We start from the raw sequence: 17968 nt of genomic DNA, 5'->3' as shown, positions 1-17968 counted from the left end.
CTCTGCAGTCAACTCCCTCTCTGCTTCAGTTAGCAGGGTCTCTCTCTACACGCTCGTTCTGTGTGTCCACGTGTAAGTGCGTGTATGTGTACACACTCGACACAGAGGGGTGTTCCTTGCTAGGGCACTCTTTCCAAAACAATGATTTGTTTGTGATCTCCTATTTCAAGAATCACTGATTCAGCTCAGGACGAAGCCCGCACGGTTTAGCAGGACACCCCAGAACCCATTTACCTTTCTCGTTTCCCCTCTTCTGCGGAGCGCTGGTCCCGGACTCCCTGCCTCTCTCCAGACCGCTGCACTCCCTGTGCACTTGGCCTGCTGCGCCTTCCCCTCTCCCGGCCTCTCAGCAAGTTCTTGCTCATCTTTCATGTTCTAGCTGAAGAACCATCTCCCCGGAATAGAGATGGATGATTTTTCCTCTGGCACGATGTGTACTGGTTTTATAGCCCGTCTTACACTCTATTGTAATTATTCACCAGTGTGTCCTCCTTAGTTGGTAATAAACTTCTTGAGGACAACGTCTCATCATCCATCTATCACAATACCTAGGGCACTTCCTGGCACATACAAGATGCTGATAGGTATTTGTTGACTGACTGAATGAGTGAACAAAGGTGACCTGATATAAGGCTCTGATGACCAGAAGACTCATTCTAGAACCACCACAATAAAGACTGTGCAGTATTCCAGCCCTGAGTTACCCAAAGGTGGCTTAGAAGACAAAGAGCCACCAGTGCCCTGACTGGTGTAGCTCAGTTGCTTGGGCATCATCCTGCAAAGAGAAAGGTCGCTGGTTCGATTCCCGATCAGGGCACAGGCCTGGGTTGAGGGCCAGGTCCCCACTTAGGGGCGTGTGAGAGGGAACCATCAATGTTTCTTGCCTTCTCTTTCTCCCTTCCTCCCCATCTCTAAAAATAAATACAATTTTTAAAAAAGACACACTAGCTACGTTGAAATCATATTTAATGCTTAAAATTTAACAGTGCACACAACATGTTTTAGCAGTAGAAGAATGAAAATGTGTGTATGGTGTTTAATAAAATGGACATTACAAAAGAAGACCATGTTAAGAAAACCTTAAAAGTAGAAGTAAACATTTAGGTAAAAACCAAATTAGACAACATGCTAAGGGACACGATGTAAAAATCCTAATAATGTAGTTGCCTAAATCCAGACTTGAGACATTGAGATTTACTTTGCCACTTAAAAAAAAAGAAAGCAGAATGCCCTTCATTTAAAATGCGTTTTTAAAAATGTTTGCACATTGTTTTCCTGCTGGCAACTGCAGTGTAGTCAAGTATATAAGAATACCAGCTGGATTCCCATCTGATCATTGCAAAGTGCACCTGGTCTTCCTGTGAAGTTATACGGTTCACCTCGGAAAGCAACAACAAAATTCACACAATGCATCACTTGGCTGTGTTCAACCTCCCTTGCCGCCCAGGCCCCGAAGTGAACAAAGCTGAAAGCGACTTCGGCTCAAGAGAAAATGAAAACAAAGTCTACAGCACCACGTGGTTTCTAAGCGCCCAGAAGCAGGGCAGAAGGGGAGCATGGGGAGGGGGTGCGGGAGGGGAGGGGGAAGACCCACAATGCACTTGCTCTCAGCCAGTGTCCACTAACACACCCCAGCTTCCAGGGACAGAGCGGCTGGTTCACGCCTTTGGTCATCGTGAGAAAAAGAAAACTGACTTTCAAAACTTCCTCAAATTTTGGCAGATGCCTCCGAAATGTGAAGGCTGGAGGCGATTTAGTCACACCATGGTTACTTAGAGCTGTGTCACACCGAGGAGGAGCGCCGTCACGGTGGGGGGCGCGGGGAGGAGGAAGGAGAACTTTTTTACCCTCCTCCCCACTCTCCCCCAGCAACCTACTAAGGTTCAAGGCGCCCTCAGAAAACAAAACCAGCAAAAACATTTTATGCAGAGAAAGCACTTTCTAGACTGAGTCTGCCCAAACGGATGCTTCCCTTAGTACTTCAGAAGCGGTGCGCACCAATCCCAGGACCAGCAGGCTCCTCTAACACCCAAGGACAACCAGGGCCAGCGTAGCAAGAGTTCGAGGTCATGCCCCAGAATGTCAAATGACGATGACGCTTCAAAGAGCACCATGGTCAGAGCAGGGCACAAGCATCTAACCAGCGCAGAAGGCATTTGCTAGCAAGTTACGTTGTTAAAAAACCCAAAGTTTAACTCCTGTTTTGTGAACTTGACTGAGAACGGGGATCTCCTGGGCATCTTGTTTTATTCTTCAACTTCCCCTCTTCTTCCAAGCAAACCAATTCAGACCATTCCTGCCTTATGTAAAAATATTAAAATTTTATATAAACCTTACCAATGGCCTGAGAAATGCAAAGACATTCACGAAGAGATTTGTGCAAAAAATGTTTCTCTCAGAGAGCAGGATAAATTGCGAGGATAAAAACCAACCTCCCGATTAAAATTTTAGAAGGGATTTGTTTCCGTTTTCACTACATGAACAAGGGAGGTTTTATCTAAAATGTGCATACGGCTTTAAAATATATTTAACAAGTTTAAATTCTACACAAATACTGACAGTTGCCATTATAAAATGTGAACTAGAACATTTGTGGAATTTTAGGACTTACTATGTAAGTCTGTATTACACATTAAGACAATTTCATTGCACATTTTTTTTAACTGTACATTTCAAATACAGTTATGCGTACTGCACATCCTGTATTTAAAACATCAGTCCCCTTGGTTATTCTCACAACTTTCAACCCTCTGAGTTGTACCAAAATCAAAAATCATCAGATTCGATCGTGATAAATGAGGAAATACAACTCCCAAAGGGTTGAATGGGTAAGCCAAATATAAATGTTTAACAAAACATTCACAAGTATTATATAGGTTATATAATTAATTACAAATTGGCAGCATGACTCAACTTCGCCATTGCTGCCAGTCACCCTCGGACAAGTAAAAAAAAAAAAGAAAGAGAAAACTGTGTATGGGTAGGGCCTACAGGGTCTGCGTGTCTTCCGCAGTTCCGGTGTTTCTGGGTTATGCGGACTCGGGTCACACTGCACCGCGGACAGGACTGAGAATGGGCCGCGTCTGAGATGCCGGCGCTGGAAACAGGCCCCACGCAGAAGCGCTGGGCGTCTGGTCTCTTCTCCGGTGTCGGTTCCCCGTCAGTTAGCGGGCGACGGAGGGGCATCTGTCTTCCCCGCGGCTTCCTCGCCGAAGAGCAGCTTTCGGAGTATGTTGGCATAAAACGGTCCGTACACTTGTTTGTTGAGATTCACGATGTTTGCATACTGACAACCCAGCACCTCCAGCTCCTGCTGAATGACAGCCAGGCCTCCCGGCATGGGAGGCAAGCACTTTTTAGGGCTTGGAAGACTAAGCAGGCTCTTCAGGTACAGCTGGATTCGTTTATCTGGGGGACAGAATGTGATATCTTTATCTGTCCCATTATTAAAGCACAGAATTGAAAAACGTAAGAACAGTAAACATTCCCAATTCTTAACCCTCCCTGTTTCCATGTCCTTTAAAAGGCAGCTTTGCAGCTCTTTCTATCAAAGGCTGGAGTTTGTCTCCCCGTCTGAATGGGGCCGGCCTTACGATGCCCTCTGGCCAATACAGAACTCGGCAGGAGTGCTGCTGGTCTGTTAGTGCCGAGCAGAGGCCTGCGCTGGATGCAAGACCACATGGAGGGACCCCCCCCCCCCCCCCCCCGCCCCGGCTCTTCTCTCTGAGGCCACCCTGGACCAGTCTGTAGAGCCAGCCGACTCCCAGACACTTGAGGGGGCCCGGCCAAGGTCAGCAGGGCTACCTCCCCAGCCCCAGCTGACCACGAATGCACGTAGGAGTCCAGCAATCCAAAACAACTCCCCAGCTGCCCCACAAGCTTGTGAGAAATAATAAATGTTTCCTGGTTTTTAAGCTATGGTGTCCGAGGGGACTTATTATGTAGCAAAGAACTAACTAAAAAACATAGAGCACTTCTGGGGGGGGGGCAGGGAATCTTTTACAAAAACTCGACATTTAATGTCCACAGTTTTAGTCATGCACACTAAAGCTGAGTTTGTAAACTGGCGCTGCTAGTTTGGTCCATACGGTGTTGTTTGGTTTTTTTAAATAAAACCACTTAAAGTCAGGGGATTTCATATAGAAATCCAAGTTCTGGTTCCTCTTGAAAAATCTGCAGATCTGGCAAACCTGGGGGCCCACATCACCACACAGCAAGGGTGACGAGGCATGCAGGTTTCCCTGGGACAGGTGAAGTTAACACCTGTTGTGTGGACATCGTTAAGAAGAGCATTCTCACAAGTGGCCTGGGTTGGACAACCATGTTCACGTTCACCCCACACACGGCCAACGGCGGGAAGTGCGGGGCAAGTGCTGCCCCGACTGGACTCCCAGCTCGCCCTCTCCTCCGCCCTCTCCGCGCCACCGCTTCCACGCGGCTGCGTCTGAGACAGCTCCACCAGAGCAGGCACACGCACACGCACACACAAACCAGGCTGCAGGGGCATGGGAAACAGCGCTGGGCAAACTGGACCTGCTACAGCTCATGCTGTTCCAAGGGCTTTCTCTGGCCTTGGACGCAGAAACCTCACAAGAAAGAAGGTGTACTGAGGAGGACAGACTCCGTCGAACTCAGACAACTGCCACCAATGAAACACTTGTCACCAAACACTTCTCCCAAGAGTCATACGCTTCAGCCAGATCTGACCTAGGGCTCCAAGTTCCCGACAGCCCACGTCCATGGCTTAGCTGAAATTGCTCCCTCGCACTAGAAGGTTCTTCCATCTCACCTCGTCTCTGCCACAAGCCTACAGCCGCCTCCTGCCACAGCGTACCCCGACACCTGTCTGACTATCGCGCCGTATTACTGTTACTTGGGAGTGCATCTCTCTCCTTGCTCCAGTGAGCTCTCTGCGGGTGAGGCTCCTCTTTTTCATCTTTGTAGTTCTGATCCAGCACGAGGCTGGCACATGACAAATGTGGACTGAAGTGAGCATGGAATGGAAAAGGTATATGAGGACCCACGTCGAACTGAAAACGATGGGAGCCAGGGAGGCACAGATAGCTCAGGCCTCATCTGTCATTTGTCAGCGAGAAGAAATTACTCGTGCACGTATCACCCGCACAACTGAAAATTCCTTCTTAAAAAATGCAGGTTGCTCTAAGCATGCCAATAATCTAAGAGGTAATCCAGAAACAGTATTTACCTGGTTTTGGTATGCATTTGAAAAAAAGGGGCTTGAAAGGAAACTTTTCTAATTATCTCTGAAAGTCTGAGAACACAGCAGGAGGTATAACCACACTGTGAAGAGAGAGCACACCAGTAGGAACGGAAGAGGACCAGGCACTGGGCACCAGGCACGGGGGAGGAAAGCCCTGGCAGACGCTGGTCAAGTCCGTTCTGTGTCCTCTGAGCGCTTGGTTTACTCCCCGCCCCCCACCCCCCCCCACCTGTGAGCAGGAAAGGAAGGATCCACTGTGCACCAGCTTTCCTTTCCCGGTAGGCTGGTCGCCTGCCCGTCCAGTGCCAGGTCTACTGTTAAGTTATCACAGATATGGTCCCAAAAAACTTTCCAGCAAGACTGGTGGAAGGATAAAGCTCTTTCTGAACTATTGTTATGTCGAAAAGTGGTTTTGTCTCCTCTGCGGACGAGCCAGTTTTTAGGCCAAGACTGAAACGACAGCAGCGTGTGTCCAGTTGGGAGCAGCCAGACCGAGTCCTTGCCAAAGGCGTGCCCTTGGCTTCCCGAGGTGGAGAGCAGCTCAAGTGAGTCAGTAACGTTGCTAGGCAACAACAGTTTGAGGTTAAAAAAAAGAAAGCTTAACTTTTCAAAATAAGAGGAGAGTTGGACTGGGGAGAGAGGGCTGGAAAAAAGCTGTTTTACCAGATTCTAAGAGGCCCCCTCATGGCGGGGGCAGCCCCTGGCCCCCAGTTGCCCTCTTCGTGCGGCATGGCAATGCTTCCCCCGTCTAAAGGAAGGCACAGAGGACACCTGGGCGCTCCGGCCACGCTGCCAGCAAGCACTAGGGCTCCGGCTGTGATGACGGCAGTTAAGACTCTGAGCTCCAGAGTCAGGCAGGCTCAGTAAGGCTCCCTACTCTGCAACCAGCTAGTTACGTGACCTTGAGGGAAAGTCACGTAACCACTCTAAGTCCCTGCTGCATTCACCCCTTCCACAAATCTTTACTAAAGGTCATCTGTGGGCCCAGCGCGGTACACGGATACAGCAGTGAACAGGCACCCCATCCCTGTGAGGCCTGCGCACCAGTGGGGCGCTAGCGGTATGTGGCAGAGACTGCAGACAGCCTGCCAGTCTAGCTCCGAGGGACACGATCTCCCTCCCAGTTGTTAGCTCTTCAGCTGCAGCCTATGGGCTGTGAGGACAGGCTTGTCACCTGTGAAAGTCATGCAACGGAGGGCCCAGCCACAGGTGGCTGTGGTTATGCAGTGCGCGTTACTGTCATCAACGGCCACTTCTCAGCAGCCTGCAGGGCTGCACACCTGACCGCACTTTCCCGGGGGAGGGGTTGAGCCCTTGAGCTTGCAAGTGGCCGGTGTGGCCTACATCTCCAGCATTCTGTGGGCCGGGGGATAAGGATGAGAGAAACTATCTGAGAGCCTCAAAGAAAGAGGAACAAGTATTTGTACTCTTAGGAGCATCAACGTGGCACTTCAAAAATCTGCAGATCAGTCCTGGAATGTTAGTATGTTCTAAGTCTACCCTCCTTTCTGCTTTCCAGTCTTTACTGCCCACTCTGTACAGGAGACACTTGCTTGGTGCCCCACATCACCTGCTCCCTCTTCGTGTGACCGCAGCACCTGATGTTGTTTGGGGGAACCCACCTGCCCCATCCCCTAGACCAGGAGTTACAGGTAAAGCTGACTCACCTTGGCTCCAGGAACTGAACGCATGTCTCGGAGCCCAAGTCCCTTCCTCTCTGGCCACCAAGACTGATTCAAAAACGGGACACGACCTACTACTGTCAGGCCAACCAGAGCCATGACCCAACAGCAGAGCCGACTCCTGGTTTGAAGCATGGGAGGACACAGGCTTGAGCGGAAGCTGTGTCACTGTCTGTGAGCCGGCCAGCCCCGAGGAAGGCAGTGCTGAGGGCTGGCAGTGGGGACGGACACTAGGACAGGGGCACAGCCTGGGCTCTGGTTAAGCTCCACCTGCAACCAGCCCTACCTCTGGTCTCTTTAGGTACGTGTGCAAATACACTCTCTTTTTGCTTGAACTGGTTTAGATTCCCAGTCACAGGCAACAGAAAATGTCCTAACTGACACACTCTCCATTTCCCCCACTTACCAACACTGCTCGACACCCAGACATTCATTCGCTTTCTCAGCAAGCCAGCACAAAAGAAGCCTGCCCATTGCACGCCCCAGTTCCACGGCCCTTTCACTCCTTGTCTCCTCGAGTCTGGCCAAGAAAGGGGCTTTGCCGGCTGAGGCTACTTTCTGTGAACACACTGTCAGCTGGTCTGCATTACTGCATTGTATCTAGGGTTTCAACATTGCGGGTGGCATTTTGTTATCCTCTCCATAAAACTCTACTGGCTGCACAATAAAACAGAAGGCCTCGACACACTTCTCACTCCGCTACATACACACACACAGAAGCTGCAACAAGTCCCAAACCTTTTACACTATTACTATTTTGTTCCTATTTTCGATGTTTATGCTCTAAAAGAAGCGGGTAAAATGTTTAAGACTGAATTTTGGCCGACACTTAGCATTAGTCAAAAACGGCCACTTACACCAAATTGAAACTGAAGAAGAAAACAATAAAAACACAGGGACCCACCAATCAAAGACCGGATGGGACTGTCCTCCTTTTCAACGCTTGAAAATTGACCTATAAGGTTAGCTTGAACCTCGGCATTTAAGGTGGGCAAGCCTCTCTCCATCAGGGTCTTGTTAATCTCAACACAACTCTTCACACCAATGGAATTCAGGACTTCCTTCAAGTTAAAGGTCCTGTAAAACAGAGAACAAACCCCATCAGGGAAAGTTTAATTTTTTTTTAATTCCTCCATAATTTATTTAATATACCAAAAGGTCCTGTAGAACAGAAAACAAAATCCCTCCATCAGGGAGAGTTTGTTTTTCTTTTTTGATACACCAACATATTTCTCCCCATTATATCTACCCATTTTTTCTTATATAGACAATAATTACCTCTATTAGATGAACTTAAAAAACAGTAACTCCTCCCAATTACCAACGCTTATTTGCAGCAGATTTTCTCATCGTTACAACCACTCAGCTCTGTATATGAGCTAGTGTTCATATAAGAATGTACGGGCAGAAAGTTGTGGCCCCTTAAAATACCGTATTTTGCCATGTACAATGTGCACTTTTTTTGTCCAAATTTTTGAGGGGAAAATAGAGATGCACATTATACATGGGTAGTATCTGAAATACCTTGCATCTGTTCTTATGTTTTGTAATTATTTGTTACATAAATTCTTTTGTGCCATAATATGTTCAAAAATAAATGCTAAAATTCTTTTTTAACATAAAAACAACTATCTACATATAAATAAATAATTGAATTTAAAAAATTAAAATGAAAGATTTTTTTCCTGAAAGTTTGGGCCAACAACATGGGTGTGCATTATACATGGTGAAATACAGCAAGTCTGCAATCCCATTTCCATGCAGGGCTATTAGACAGAGAAAGAAAATACCTGTTCTTAAAATAAACCCTTTGGTCTGAGTGGATTCATTCACAGATTTTTTTTTTTTAGCTTGGGAGATAATGTAAAATCAATTCCTTTATCTGTGCCTGAGCAGTAAATCTTTAACACCAATCAAACCGAGAAATGAAGACACTCAGAGGTCAGTACCACAAAAGCAAATTACCTAAAACTCTTGACCTATCATGACCAAAGATAAGAGGCTCCTTCTCATTGCTACTGTGAAACAACTGATCGATAATGCAAACATAGAGAGAGTTCAGAAAGTTGTAACAGTAATGAGCAGTTGGTTACTTGATAGATAAGGAAAAGGAGTTAATCAGTGCGTTTGTTGGGTCTACACAGGGCTGTCAGACTCATTTTCCCTGGGGGCCATGTCAGCCCCGCAGCTGCCTTCAAAGGGCCAGAATAATTTTAGGACCGTACATGTGTAACTACTCCTTTCACTGTTAAGGAGCTGAAATCACATGCAGCCCTTCAAAGGCCACTGCGAGGCTGACGTGGCCCCCAGGGAACCCGAGTCTGACGGCCGTGGCCTGCACTGCTGGGGGACGGCAACTGGAGGCTGCTGCATCTCCCTGTCCGGAAAGCGCCTGTAAGACAACTAACTACGTGCAAAGTGGGGATCAAGGAGTGAGAGGCCCAGTGACAGGAGACGTAATGTAGCAATTATGGCGCGAGCTGTGGTGTCACGCAGACCTGGGTTCAAGTCCTGACGCTAGCACTAAACCTGCTATGCAACCATGTCAGCTCTCGGCAGATTGTCAGGCACGTGGTAAACACTTAGTAAGAAGAAGAAGAAGAAGAAAATAAGAAGGCTTTATCATTAACAACAGTAAGAAGTTAGTCCTAGGTATTCTGCTTTGACTGGAATTTGTTATACATCTACACTGGATCTGCCTTTGGGGTTCTACAACCCAAAGTTAGTTTATGGCAAAATTTTTTTAAAGATTTTACTTATTTATTTTTAGAAAGGGAAGGGAGGGAGAAAGAGAGAGAGAAACATCAATGTGCGGTTGCTGGGGGCCGTGGCCTGCAACCTAGGCATGTGCCCTGACTGGGAATCGAACCTGTGATTCCCGGTTCACAGCCCACGCTCAAATCACTGAGCTACACCAGCCAGGGCATTTATGGCAAAATTTTTACCTTCTGAATCTTACCCAACCTCCTCCTGCTTTTAAGCATGAGTTCATAGCTAAAGGAAAAATTAATTTCAGCATAAGCCATGACTTCTGATTCATAAGAAAGAAGGCACAATTCTTGCTAGTTTTCAAAATGCATCATTAAACCAAATATAAATGGCATCTGGGTCATCTGTTTGCTTTTTTTCCCCTCCCCACCTGTGTCCCGGTGCCTGAGGACAAAACCGGCGGACTGGACACTGTCAGCACCGAGGACGTGACGCTGGGGGGGGGGGGGGGGGGGGGCGGAGCCCTTTCCCTCCGCCTCGTACCGGGACCGCAAGCCCGACCCCTGCCAAGAGGAGGGGGGTTGCCTTTTTTTTTTTTTAATTTTATGAATGTTATTACTCCATCCATAATGAGGATAACTGAGAACTGACTATAATCATTTCTTAACACAGGTTTCGGGGCCTGGGGCAGGGGATTAAACAAAATAATTTTAAAAACCAGACAGAACAACTACAAAGAGAATGACTTAACAACCACAGAGTTACGAAAAGCTCACATTGATCAAGCGCCTGCTATGTGCCAGAGTGTAGGGGTGTTCCACGTGCATCTCCCTGAGTGCTCACAACTCCGAGACGGACACAAATATCATTCCTCTTTTGCGAGTGAGGAAGTGCGGCTCAGGGTGATTCGGGAACTTGTTCAAGGGTACATATGTACGTTGACGGCAGAACTGGGATTTAAAAATCTACATTTAGATCCAAACACCTGTCCTCTTAGTAGCCACTCTGTTGTATGTTTTATATTATCAATATTTAAGCAGCACTGGGGATTCACTAAAGGTTTAAAAAACTCCTGGAAAGTAATGATTATCCAGTGTGGGGGAAAGGCTAAGGTAATAACCTTGCAGAAACAAGAGGTTTCTTTTCATCCCTCGTCTTGAGTCCCGAGTGTGACATCCATGAGCCTGGCTGGTTAGCGTGAGAATCAGCAGAAAGGAAATATCGAAGGGGAGAAGGGGGCGGGGAAGGGCTGTGTGAAGCACATGACTGTCCAACCACTACGCCGTGCACCTGAAACCACCGCAACTCATACTGAAAGTAAACTGTACTTGAAGAATTAAAACTCGAAAAGATAAAAATAACAATGTATTTTAACCTTCATAATCACTTGAAGATTGGGTTTGTTCAGAGATTATTCTCACAGAGCAATGCCAATGATTCTCTAGTACCTTTCATAATAGTTTTATAACATTAAAAAATATTCAGAACGACTTTTTTAAAAAAAGCATCAGGGGAAAGGGCAGGGCCTCGACACAGGCGGGCCAGGGCTCGGGCCTCGGCGTGCCCCTCCCTTGCTGTGCCGCCAAAGGCAAACCCTTGGGCTTCGGTTCAGAATGAGAACATTGGATGGTGTCACCACTCGGGCTCCTTTTGGCTCTTAACATCCTAGGATTTCACCGAGCAACCTGTGTGCTCTCTGAGCAGTGGGCAGGAGCGTGAGAAAACAGGCGCATCGCCCTGCAATGAGAGGAGCAGAGCCCTGTCCCTGAGAACACCTCCAAGGGGAACGAACCAGCAGGAGGCGCTTTACCCATTTCAGACCCACGGAAACATGCCGTCTTTGACTAAGAGTTGGAATTTTCTGACTTGGACAGGATTCCCGACCGGATGACCTAGATGCAAAATCTCAATGGGATCCCAGTATTCAGTGAAGGTGTGATACCGAGAAACGGATTTCCCAAAAACAAAACCCTCAACGAACGCGTGGCACATCTCAAAGGACAGAGAGAGGCCACCACTTCTGAAGACTTCACGGCACGCTGGGTCAGTCAAGCCGGCAAACATTTCATTACAGAAGAGGGACGGTGTCAGAACTACGTGGACAGTCTCTCTGACGGGGCGCTCTAAACACTGCGCTTGCCGGGCTTCTGGGTCTCGTTTGTTTTTTTCCACGGCATTGTCAAAGGAGCGCTTCTGCGCATGCCCATCCCCGGTGGAAACCCGACACTCACCCTGGCGCTTGTCCTGGAAAAGCCCTCTCCCTGCCTATGAAAGGACACCTAAGCCTTCGGAGATATTAAAAGAAATTCTAGAAAAAGGAGGTCCGAGATAAACCCGTCTGAAGCACCGTTGTGAATGGCACATCTCCCACACGTCCAAGGCTATTCACATTCTCTGCGATGCACGCGGAGCCTGAACAGGAGAGGGGGCAGACGAAAACACCCGGAACTTACTTCTCACACATGCCTTCCAGCAGGACGGCCGAGATCCTCTTTAACCTGCCCGCCAGCTCGGGGAGGCCTTCCGTGACGGCGCCCACCGTGTTGCTGGTAATGAGGGACAGGCAGGCAATAATTTTCAATTGACTCAGCTTGTCCGTCAGTTCCTGGAGACGCGCTTCTTCTGTAAGCAGTGTCTAGCGTATGTATTCAAAGGGGAAAAACAGAAAGGGAAGCGCAATACCATGAAAATGTAAAATAAGCCATATTCCATCCAACCTCCCATTTTTATCGGATTTTAGTCAAGTCAGTAAACCACAGGCAACACAGACAGACGAGCTGATTCATAGCCAGAATTTAAGGATGAACATAACTGGAAACTTGAAGGGGGAAAAAAAAATCACTCACCTCTGGAAATACTTTTTTCTGATGATCCCACTGCAACAGTTTCAAATAACTGTTGTTTAGCACCAGCGTAGGGCTCAGGCTTGGCTTGGAGCTGCTGTCGGCCCCAGGAGTTAAAGCGATCTCAGAAAGAGAAAGTAATTCTTCATTTACGGATTCTTCTATCCATTGGGTAGTTTTATCGAGAGCACCTACAAGCGAAAAGGCCACAAGTTTGTCCTACAGCTGATGGGTCCCTGCAGTTGTGCATCCTTCGTGACAGATGCCGTTGGGTGCTGGGCGCGCAGGGAAAAGCAGCTGTGGCCCGCAAGGAGCCTGCGGTCCAGATGGGCAGACAGACCTGGACACTAGCGATCACAGCAGCACACGAAGAAAACTAGAAGGCACAGGGCTGGAGGCAGCAGAGGATGCCCAGAGCAGAGTCTAAGGGAAGGAGCTGCGACACTTGAAGATACAAGGCAGACAGAAGAAAGGGCTGTTGCCCCGGGCCAGGAGAACAGCCCACACAAAGATGCAGAGAGTGAGCGCCTATGGCGCATTCTGGATGCTACAGGCAAATCCGTATCGCTGGTGCATAGAGAACCAGGGGGAAGAGAGTGGTAGCAGGTGGCGCTGGATGAGTGGACAGGCCAGCTCACACACGCACTTGAGTTTTGTGTGGAGAAGGTATTTGGCACAGAGGCATTGATCAGGACACAGTTTTGGGCACGGGGCCCTTCTGAGTGTCTGATTAGAGCCACATCTTTCCCACAATGCGTGTGCGTGCCGGTGAGCACGCTTTATTACTTTAGCCCCAGCACGGAGGCTGCCTGTTAGAAACGAGTTGCTTTTAATACTACATTTCTTACAAAATTATGTATTTGGTAGAATTTATAAGGTGGCAATTGCTAAAAATAAATGCAGACTGAAAAACAGGTGCAGATTTTTTTTTTTAAATGAAGAACGAAAGAAAGAGCAGTCACCTGACATTCTTCCTCAGACCCAGTGCGCACACAGGGGTAATTTACGAGTAGCTGTTTGCCACACCAAAGCGACACCACCCCTAGAATTGCACAATTTTGTTTCCCCTCAGCTAGCAAATGTTGTTCTTGGTTTTTCTAGTTCTGCTCAGAAAAATGTAAAAGGCTTGCAGTCTTTTATTTAAAAGATATGCAACAGAGAGCAGAAACCATCATAAATGTAACTACAATGTGGTGATATGAGCATTTACACTGCACGTGTAACCATTTACAGCCCACACATTTAAAAAGCCATTTCGTTATTTCAAACAAAAGCAAGAGTGTAGCAGAGTGGTTCTCAATCCCGGCTGATTTTAGAATCATCTGGGGAGCTTTAAAAAGGAAAAAAAAAAAGATCCTAAGATCCTGGGCACAGTTCCTGGAGACTCTGATTTCATCAGTCTGTGACAGTGCTCAGGCATCGCTAGTCCAACGGCCCAGGTGATCCTAATATGCACCCAGAACTGAGTACAACTGGTAAAGCAAAAAGAACATGAGTTTAGAGAGAAACATCAGGTTTTCTCTGAAGGATCTGCTGAGACTTATTTCATAAGCTAGTACACGGGATGCTCTATATGGCTCCAAAGGCAAGGTCAACTCCACGAGGCACTTGCACCATAGGTCTTTCCCAGGGACAGTAATAAGAGCCTCTGCATTCACTCATTTATTCAATGGCAACTGAGCACCTACTCCACACCAGGCACTGCACCAAGTGCTGGGCATCACAGAAGAGTAAATACAGTCCCTGCACTGGAGAAGTTCCTCGTCTACCTGGAGCAAGAAACACAAGAACAGGTGATGACTCTACAGGCCTGTTTACCTGAGACTTTCCCGGGAGCAGTGGAGGCCCAAGAGCACCCAGCCGGACTTTGCTCCAGCACACCAGTACTGGCTCCTGATTTCCTGCCGGGGAGGCTTGGCCTCACCAGCCGCCCTCCCCCCAACTCTCCCTGACTTTCTAAATCCAAATCCTGCCAGTTGGTCAGTCGGTAGTGGCCCGGCCCCACTCCCTCCTCCTTAGAGCCTTTCTTGTTTATATGGATCCACCCTTATTTCTCCACCTTTGAATTTTTTACCTGGCTGTCACTTCTCTTAAACAGGTGAACTGAAGAACAACTCTGTTTTTTAAAATTGTCATTAAACATTTCACGGGCCTTCATCTCACTGTCATCTCACTAGTGAGGTTACCGAGGGTCCCATCTACGGCCTTTGTTTCTCTTTCCTTTGACTGAGCTCACAACACAACTGGGTAAGTGCGTGAAATGTTCCGCTTGCATTTCCGAAGCCAATGGGTCTGCTGAGACAATCAGATAGTTTCCCAGTGGTGTTTGTCACACAGTAGGGGCTTATCAAAAAGCCTCTGCTCTCCCACCCTGGTTGGGTGTCATCCCAAAAAGCGAAGCATAGCCAGTTTAACTCCTAGTCAGGGCCCATGCCTGGGTCGGCGGTTTGGTCCCTGGTTGGGGCACACAGCAACCAGTCCAGTCCATGTTTCTCTCCCTTTCTTTCTCCCTCCCTTCTCCTCCAACAATAAATAAATAAAAGCTTTAAAAAAAAAGCCTTCACTCTCTGTTTGGCACGAGAGATCTGGCAGGTCTCCATCTCCGGAGGCAACAATGAGTTTAAGGATCGGCTCAATAGTCTCCCTCATGATCTAGTCCTACGTGCCTGCATTTATCTTACTTCTTCCACTGTCATCCAGTAGAATGTTTACTATTGTAAACACTGTATGCAAATCAAACTAAAAGAGGGAACACTTCCCAAATTCATTTTATGACACCAGCTTTGCCCTGATACCAAAATCAGGCACAGGCATTAATTGTAAGGGAAAAAACTACAGAGTAGTATCTTTCATAAATACAAATGTAAAAGTCCTTACATCCTGGCCAGGTGGCTCAGTAGGCTGGAGCACTGTCCTGTACGCCAAAAGGTGGCTGGTTTGGTTCCCAGTCAGGGCGTGTATGGGAGGCAGCTGACAACCGACTGATGTTTCTCTCTCACAATAATGTTTCTCTCGTTCCTCCCTCTCTCTCTCCCCCACTTCCCTCCCTTCTTATTCTCTCTAAAATTAAAAAAAAAAACCATATTCTTGAGTGAGGAGTTTTAAAAAAATCATTAAGAAAGCATTACCAGGGCAATAAGATAAAAATAATACACTGGAGCCAATTGGTAGGATAAACACCTCAGGACTGCAAGGTTGGTTTAACATTAGAAAAAAATGACTCACTGTAATTCACTACATTAATACAAAAAAGGAAAAAAAGGATCACTTCAGCATATGCAGAAAGAGCATGTAACCTACTTAAAGAAAATCTCTTAGTCAACCAGGACTAGACGAAAACATCCTCAACCCAGAAAAAGGACATCAATGAGAAGCTGCAGTTAACAAAATACTTAGCGATCAAAGAATAAACATCTTTCCCACAGAAGGGCAATCATGCCCTCTCTCATAACTTCTATTCGACATTGTGACTGGAGGTCCTAGTTAGTGCAGTAAGGCAAGAAAAATAAATAAAAGGCATGCAAAGTAAAAAAAGAAAGATTATCTTTGTTCACAGACATGATTGTATATATAGAAAAGCCTTAGAAATATTCCAGAAAGCTACTAGAATTTATAAGTTAATTTAGTAAGATTTCAGGATGCAAAATTAATATTTAAAAGTCAATTATATTCCTATATACTAGAAAATAGCTTTATAAAATATCCAAATCAATAAAGTTACTGATTTGAAAGTTACTGAAAATGAAAAATGTGTCTTTTATTTTACAGAAAAAACTAAACAGACTTTTTGGCCAACCCAATGATAACCCGTCAGAGAAAAATTTCCATAAGTAGCCTTGTAATGTGTCAAGTATGATAGGTATTATGCATACAGTTTTAAAATGTGCTAGTTATGTGATTACTTCTAGAAAACATCCAAAAAAGTCTTTAGGACCTTAAGATATGCAAAGAGTTTTGTAGACAATTTACTAAATACACAAACCATAAAGGAAAAATTAGATAACTTGGACTTCATCAAAATTAAAAACTCCTCTGCAAAGGACAGTGCTAAGAAAATGAAAATGCGAACCACAGAGGGGTAGACACTGTCACAACACGTGAATCTGATGAAGGACTTGTTTCCGGAATGTATAAAGAGCTCTTCAATTCGATAGTAAGACGACTTCTAATAAGGGACCCTAAGCATAAAACATGCCCCCACCCACACAGGCAGCGAGTCTGCACCCTGAACTGCAGGAATGGCCAGGCCAGCTCTCGGCCTGTGCGGTTCTGGGCGGGCAACATCCACATGAACCAGGGGAACAGTGCCAAACTCCGGGCACCAGGAGCGGGGGCCTCTGAGGCTGAGCAAGCCTTCAGAGGCCCCCCATCTCCAACATTCTGGAAGTATCCCAAGCTCCCCACTTTCCAGTCAGAAGAATACAGGTCCCTCATCCAAGACACTTGCTCTTTCACACCTAGCAACCCCCGCCTCCCCTTCTTCTGGGTGCTGATCTTCCCTGAGAAACGGTCTTCCCTTGCTCCACGCTTTCTTTCATGAACATCAATTAAGAGGCCCCTGACCAGGGGCTGGCCTACCCCACATGCCTGCCAGACTCTTCCCTGGAACTCGGAAAGGTGAGGACAACAGGCAAGGACATGAACCATCCTGACTACAGACGCCAGGAGCTTTCCCTTGTTTTGTTTTGTTTTGTTATTATTTTCAGTCCAGGCTCCCAGCACTACCCTGATTCCGGGCCTCGTTCGGGGTCGGTATTTTAACTTTTCTGTAGTGTAGCTTTAGCCTCCATCCTGCCACTCACTTCCTTTTTTGCTAAATTAGCCAGAGTCGGTTGCCACTGGTTTCCATACAACCCAGCTGACCTAACACAAAGCTGAAAATTCAGGGAAAACTGCCCCAGCAGCGGCTTGGTCTCATCTCAGCTGGGCGAGGGGAGGCCTGGCTTCCAGTCCTAGCCCTGCTCCTCATTGGGGTGTGGCTCTGTCTTCGGGTGGGTCATGGCGGAGCACCAGGCTGCTCACCTTCAAAATGCTCCACAGGTACATCCTGAATGCCTGGCACGCCAGGCAAAGACAATCATAACGCTGCGTGATGTGTTTTTTAATAAAGTACCTGTCTCATAGGATTTTTGAAAGAATTACATAAAATTCCTGAGAACATTTTATCAAATGTAAAACAAATAAATAAACCCTTCTTCTTTCTGAGTTTATTAAAAATTACTCGTGGTATGGCTCCCTCAGGGGTAATTTGTTACTTTTTCCACAGGTAATCTAGTTTTTGGATCTCATGTGGTGACCTTTTTGATGCTTCATACATGCACCCAATCATTCATTGCCAAAGGCTTTCTTAGGTGTATTTTACTTTATTCTTATCCTATCCCATTCTTTTTTTATGTTAAATATCTTAAGTATAATTAAGATACAACAAACTGTACATACTTAAAGTATACAATTTGAGAAGTTTTGATACCTGTGTACAAACATGCAGCCATCACCACGGGTAAGATGAGGAA

At 46.7% G+C, this 17968-nt stretch overlaps 1 protein-coding gene and 1 non-coding gene across 4 annotated transcripts in view; both read right to left on the bottom strand.

Moving 5' to 3' along the window:
* Window positions 1-952: 952 nt before the first annotated feature.
* The window catches only part of TCP11L2 (t-complex 11 like 2), a 44659-nt gene continuing 27643 nt past the window's right edge, over window positions 953-17968 (bottom strand). For all 3 annotated transcript variants that reach the window (XM_036019521.1, XM_028533431.2, XM_036019520.1), the window contains 4 exons: window positions 12459-12646; window positions 12066-12247; window positions 7808-7980; window positions 953-3408 (listed from right to left, as the gene is read on the bottom strand). In XM_036019521.1, the coding sequence (XP_035875414.1) occupies window positions 3161-3408; window positions 7808-7980; window positions 12066-12247; window positions 12459-12646 (791 nt within the window). In that variant the 3' untranslated portion in view covers window positions 953-3160. The remainder of the gene's footprint in view (window positions 3409-7807; window positions 7981-12065; window positions 12248-12458; window positions 12647-17968) is intronic.
* On the bottom strand, window positions 10043-10189 carry LOC114514249. The gene has a single exon (XR_003685975.1). It is a non-coding gene; the product is annotated as a small nucleolar RNA SNORA57 (small nucleolar RNA).

This window comes from Phyllostomus discolor, chromosome 2 (assembly GCF_004126475.2).
Source record: "Phyllostomus discolor isolate MPI-MPIP mPhyDis1 chromosome 2, mPhyDis1.pri.v3, whole genome shotgun sequence".
NCBI lineage: Eukaryota > Metazoa > Chordata > Mammalia > Chiroptera > Phyllostomidae > Phyllostomus > Phyllostomus discolor.
Note: the sequence above shows the minus strand (reverse complement) of the source record. Positions and strands in the feature narration are given on the sequence as shown.